General features: G+C 50.8%; 1 protein-coding gene across 4 annotated transcripts in view; it reads right to left on the bottom strand.

Moving 5' to 3' along the window:
- Nucleotides 1-1050: 1050 nt before the first annotated feature.
- The window catches only part of LDLRAD3 (low density lipoprotein receptor class A domain containing 3), a 232023-nt gene continuing 227073 nt past the window's right edge, over nt 1051-6000 (bottom strand). For all 4 annotated transcript variants that reach the window (XM_072791133.1, XM_072791135.1, XM_072791134.1 and 1 more), the window contains 2 exons: nt 4430-4775; nt 1051-4045 (listed from right to left, as the gene is read on the bottom strand). In XM_072791133.1, coding sequence (XP_072647234.1) covers nt 3829-4045; nt 4430-4775 — 563 coding nt within the window. In that variant the 3' untranslated portion in view covers nt 1051-3828. The remainder of the gene's footprint in view (nt 4046-4429; nt 4776-6000) is intronic.

Below are 6000 nucleotides of genomic sequence, written 5' to 3'. Positions count from 1 at the left end.
CTAAACCGCTGACCTACCCGGGCTGCCCATGGAATGCTCTTTTCTATCAAGGGTTGGGGAACTCTAGCCCATGGGCTAAAATTCAGCCAGCTGCCTATTTACATAAATAGTTTTATTAGAACACACCAACACCCACTTATTTATCATCTATGGCTGCTTTTGTCATTGCTATAGAGACCATATGGCTGTAGAGCCAAAAATATTTAGGATCTGGCCCTTTACACAAAATGTTTACTTATTTTTGCTCTAGATTAGTGCTTTTCAATCATTCCATCCTGCCACCCAGTAAAGAATGATTCTCTCAGAGATGAGGAGTTGATATCTTGACAAACCTTGACCAACTGCTTGGGAAGGTCTACCCTAGACCACTTGGGGCAGGACATGGCCTGGCATATACTTGGGATACCACTCTCTGATAGCCCAGTCTTCTTTTTTGAGACCCCTGGGGACGAATGCATGACCTAAACCTTAGTTCTGTGCATTCTATGTTTAGAAATCCATGTGGAGTTCAATCTTGGCCAAGGCCAGGGTTATTTCTCCTGTTCATGGGTGATCTCTTGGGCATCTTGACTTTCTGTGGAAACTATTCATGTAGCATCAATTAGCACATGGTTCCAAAATGAGACTAAGAGAAGTATAAAAAGAAGTTACCATCACTGGTGGGGCCAGTCTGAGCCAGTGGGATTCAAAACTAATGACCAGCCTACCTGTGCAAGGGCTATTGAGTGCCCCTTAATATGTGGTCAGAACCTGTTTCAGCTGTCACAGTCACTTGTCCTTTTCCCTCAAATGGCACCCTAGTGACAGAAACTAATGTCCATCTTCTGAACTGACATCCTGGGGGCCCATGATACTAACTGGTGTCCGTGACTTCACTTCTGTATTTCAGCCACACAAGCTATCACCATATTTTGAGGTCCCGTCACTATACTCTTCCTTTTTCTCATTTTAGGATAGCATAAATTCACTCCAGAAGCCATGAGATGTGACCGTTCACTCTTCGTAATGCCACAGAGGCCAGACATGGGTTAAGAAACATTCACACCAATAGAAAGAATGAAACTGCAAGTTTATTTGAAAGTATAAAAATTAAAAAAAACAAAAACAAAAACCCAAACCAAAACCTAGCCAAAACACAAAAAGCAACCACACAAACTTTCCAGTTTACATCAACTTTGAACATCGCACACTATTTGTCAACCATTTTGTAGCATTTTTTTAAACAAGTCAATTTCAGAGTAGGGAGTTGAGTCGGGATAAGCCATAGGTTACTGTGATGTGAATTTTAACTCTAAAATAAAAAGAACTTGCTGGTCTCATTTGAGAAAAAAGAGCAGCGATGGTTTTCTGCTTGGTGTAGATTTAGGCAATGTCTAAAAAATATCCTGGATGGAATGAGTTAAAAAAATATTGCTGGCCACTTATTTGCCATCTAGAGAAGGGAGATTAAAAAAAAAAAAAAAAAAAAAAAAACAGGAAAAATATCCCTGCAGCTTTGGTGTCCTATTTATATATTTTTTAAGAAGATTCATTAAAAAAATCACATCTATAATAAAAATGTCCCTGTGTTTATTTAAAAAAAAACATTAATAGGCTTTCTTATCTACTAAGACCATTTGTTTTTCCTAAGATGCCTGGAAGCAGAAAAGCGAGTGAGATTAATTCACTGCACAATTAATTAAAATTAGAATCCCTTCCTCTAAACAACTTCCAAAATACCAGAAAGAAGCACGGGCCCATCAAAGGGAGAAAAAATAAAGCCATTCTGACTCACAGGAGATGAAATGCTCAGCCAGGGTTCCTAACACACTCTGGCTGCCATCAAAAGTTCTTTCTTTATTGGATTACTCGGAAAATAACTCAAATGTTATTTAAAAAAATGAAAGACGCAACTAGGCTCCTTTTTTTTTAACTTAAAAAAGAAAAAAAGAAATCACCAAGTGGTTAGCTTTCCTCTAACACAGTTTGGATTGGATTAAAAAAAAAAAAAAAAAGTCCAGAGAATAGGATCACTAAATGCCACGTCGTCCCCCACTCCTGCAGGCTTCATTAAAATGTGCATCACGGAGGTGGCTGAAAATTTCTTCTACTGTGGAAAGAAGTCCTGAAGGGGTGAGAGCTGCCTGGACTGGTCCCACCTGGTTCCAGTTTTGCGCCCCCATGGGTCAAGCGTGGTTTCTTGCCAACTAACGCCCACGCTTCTACCCACTATTTCTCCAGGGAGTGGGCCCCGTGGCGGGCTGGCCACAGAGGAAGAAGAGGAAAGCTAGCATAAACACAGAGACTGAACCGAGGGAGAAAGGCATCCCTCTTTCTGCATCCTTCAAGAACTCGATAAATAATAACTCAAAGTGCAACAATGCACACACGCCTGGTACACGGGTCAGCCGGGAGTGTGACTTCGTATCAAGGCTTAGCGGGACAAAGGTGTGATCTCTGTTTGCATCTCTCTTTGGACCTCACTAAGGGAAAAACAAACAGACAGACAGCTTTCCTATACATATAAATAATCCCTTAACTAGAAGGGAAAAAACAAACACACTGTTTCAAATGCATTTCTAAGAGATTAAAAAAAAAAAAGTCCGAATGGCAAATCTTGACTCCAAATTGTCTACTGTCCACGTCTTTTAGAGGAGGAACTATGGCAAGTCAGAAGAAGCCTGACCCTGACTCTAACCCTAACCCTAACCCTAACCCTAAATCAGGGTGCTGGTTTCTGGGCCCTGGGAAGGGGAGTGTGTGCAGCACAGGGAGCCAGGAGCTCTGGTGGGAGGTACTGAATATGGTTCTTGGGTGTGTCAGAAACCACAGTGGCCTCAGGTCCAAATGCACAGGTAAAACGACTTCTGGGTGTTACAGTCACGTAGGAAGCGAGTGTGGAAGGCTGTAGGAGTGGGCAAGACAGGCCGGGTGTGGACCAGACCCAATTTTTGGCCAATTCAAGTTGGGCCCTCACCCCTTGGCTCTGGGCAGGTCACAGCTGGGGGAAAGGGCTGCAGTGACAGTCCAGAAGCCAGGGAAGGACTGGGGACCGAAGCAGACCCAGGCATGTTAGGAGCTGAGTACGCGTATGAATCTATGGCAGGGGCTCCCTGCCTACTTTGGGATGAGGCTGATGCCAGACGCTGCCGGAGAAAACGCACAGTGAGGATTCCTGGGCAAGCTTTTAAAGCCCGAATCCGGCCAGAGTCGGGGGTTTCAGAGTCGGTCAGAGAACCACACCGGCACTGCCAATGGCTGAAGGGTGTACGTCAGGGCCGACGTGTCCTCGGGCCGCCGCCTCCAGTGCACGAGGGCGGCCTGCAGGACAGCGTGGGCAGAGTGTGGCGCTCACCTGCATTCGTGCCAGGGCGGCCAGCCTGAGGGCCTCCTGGGCGATCATCGGCCCAAACCCCAACGGAGCTGTGAGGTAGCGGCCCCCCGGGAGTGCGGTCCAGCGTCTCCTGCCCTTCGGAACATGCGACACGACGCGGAAGCACCACGTTGTCCCCCACCTGCAATCTAGGGCTGCCTGTTTGGCGGGACGCCGCCAGTAGCAGAGGGGCGAGGTGACGAGTGAGGTCGTGATCCTGGGCCCCGACGGACGAGTGGCCGCCCAGCAGAGCTGCACCGTGTATCAGGTCACCCTGAGGCCGGAGAAACGCCAGGCCTCCCTCTAAAGACTATCCCTGAAATCTGGGGCGGGGAGGGGGCGGGCAGGGGAAAGGAGGGATGCTGACACCCCACATCCCTCCTGGAGGCGCCCCAAGGGGCTTCCCACGAGCGGGCGTTGTCAGGATGGTAACAGTCGGAGCAGATGAGCCCACGTGGACTCTGGAAGTGCCGGGTTCATACGCGGGCAGCGGCCTGGCCAGGCTCCGGGTCCCGAGGGCCCGCGGCGCCGTCGGGGGGGCTGCTGTCGTCGGCGCTCAGCAGGCTGCTGGCCCCCTGGGAGCCGGCGCTGTCAGCGCTGCCGGAGCGTGAGCGGTAGGGGGGCAGGTCGCCTTGGTTCAGGGACTCGGTGTCCGAGGAGTAGGGCGGCGGAGGGAGGTCGTACCAGGCGGGTCTGCAAAGGGAGAGGCGGGGGCGGTGGGGGGCCGGGGGTCAGGAGCCCAGGTCCTGTCTGCGGCTTGCTGCTGCCCACCCCGCAGGACGGCCATCCGAGGTCTCGGGGGACCCCTGCCCCTGCACCAAGATCAAGGGACCGGAAAACGGTCGGTGTGCGGTGCTGCCACGTGCCCGACGGCAGTGACCCATGGGGGGCTTTGGGGGGCCCGGGTGGAGGCTGCCCCGCTCCAGCGAGGGGCCCTGGGGCCTAGGGGGCCCCCACTGTTTGGGATCAACCACTGGCAGGCTCCTGGCAAGCCCTGGGATCCCAGGTGCAGGCACATACTCTGCTTTCCCCATCAATAACCTCCCTCCCCCGACCTCTGCTACCCGGCATACGCACCTTTGGTCCAGTAGGGCCTCTGAGTAGGACGGTGGGGAGCCCACTTCCGATGCGTTCTGCTCGGCCTGGCTGGCCACGTACTGGATGCCGTTGTTGACGTTGTAGGTGACGTTGCAGTGGTGGGGGTGGTCCAGGACCACCAGGCGGGAGAGCAGCACGGGATGCTGCAGCCGGTGCACAGGCAGCGTCATGAGGTTGTTCCTCTTCCGCTGGTGGTGCAAGACCAGCGCCAGCAGGGCCACCACCAGCACGAAGATGACAGAGCTGCCGATGATGGCGTAGGTGATGCTGGGGTAGTACACAAGCTGGTTCTCTGACGTCACAAACACCTGCCCGCTGCCTGGTTCTGAGAAACCCAGAGGGGAGACAGAAGGAGAGAGGTTAGCATTTTGGTTTACTCTTCCGCTCAAGTCCGTCCCAGGGAATGGATGCAAATGTTCGTAGCGACGTAATTCGCAACAGCAGCAGCCAGAAGGTGGGAACCACACCAATGTCCAGGGACTGGTGAAGGGATAAGTAAAATGTGGGAAAGCCACACCTTGGAATATTATTTGGCCATCAAAAGTACTGATATGTGTTATAACATGGATGAACCTCAAAAAACGTTACGCCATGCCAAATAAGCCAAACACAAAAGGCCAAGTACTGTAGGATACCATTTACATGAAATGTTCAGGAAAGGCAAATTTATAAAGACAGAAAATGGATTAATGGTTGCGGAGGGCTGGAAATTTGCTAGAAACTCACCAGAAGTTTGTAATATAACATCTGAGGAATACCGGTCGGTGCATCCGGGTTCCTCATGTCTGCAGAGTGTTTATTTTTACACCAGGCCTTATGCCAGGCTTTCCAGATTGAGAGCCAGCACAGCACAGCATAAGCTACCATCACGGCCTCTGGAGCCAGACTACGTTCCAATCCCAGCTTCTGTGCCTTCTGGAACTTACTATGTGCCCCTTGTAAAGTGGCAACGTCTCCATGCTGTGACTTCCTCATCAATAAAACAGAGATAGTAACAGTGCCCACCTGACTGGGCTGTCGTGAGCATGAAATCAGCGAATAGTGATGGGGCACTCAGGACAAGAGCAGACACATGGTGCCATGTGGTATGTGCTCAAAACAGGCAAACATGTGCTTTATCCCCTCTGCTTGCCTCACAGCAACTCTAGGATTTAGGTGCTGTCACTGCCTTCTTTTTAAAATGAGGAAGGTGAATCTCAGAGAGTCTAGGCCCCCTGATGAGGGTCACAGAGTTAGGAGGTAAAGAGCCATGTGTGATTTGAGCCCAGTGGTCTGACATCAGAGGCTTGTCCCTCACACTGTGTGTCCTGCGCCCTCTAACCAGACCCGCTAGCTAACCTGCAAGCATCCCTCTAAGACCTTCAGGCAAAAGTCTGGGACCCATCCTACCCCCTTAGGTTGCCAACACCCTCCTCTCCAAGTGTACTAATAAGCCATGCTCCCAATACTCAGGTGAAGGGCTTCCCAGTCAGTGGGACACACTTGGTAACCAAGACACGGCCCAGGCTGGCCCAGGAAACCAGCTCGGTCCCTCCTCAGAGAGCCAGGGA

This window comes from Canis lupus, chromosome 21 (assembly GCF_048164855.1).
Source record: "Canis lupus baileyi chromosome 21, mCanLup2.hap1, whole genome shotgun sequence".
NCBI classification, from domain to species: domain Eukaryota; kingdom Metazoa; phylum Chordata; class Mammalia; order Carnivora; family Canidae; genus Canis; species Canis lupus.
This window is presented reverse-complemented; position numbering and strand designations above follow the sequence as displayed.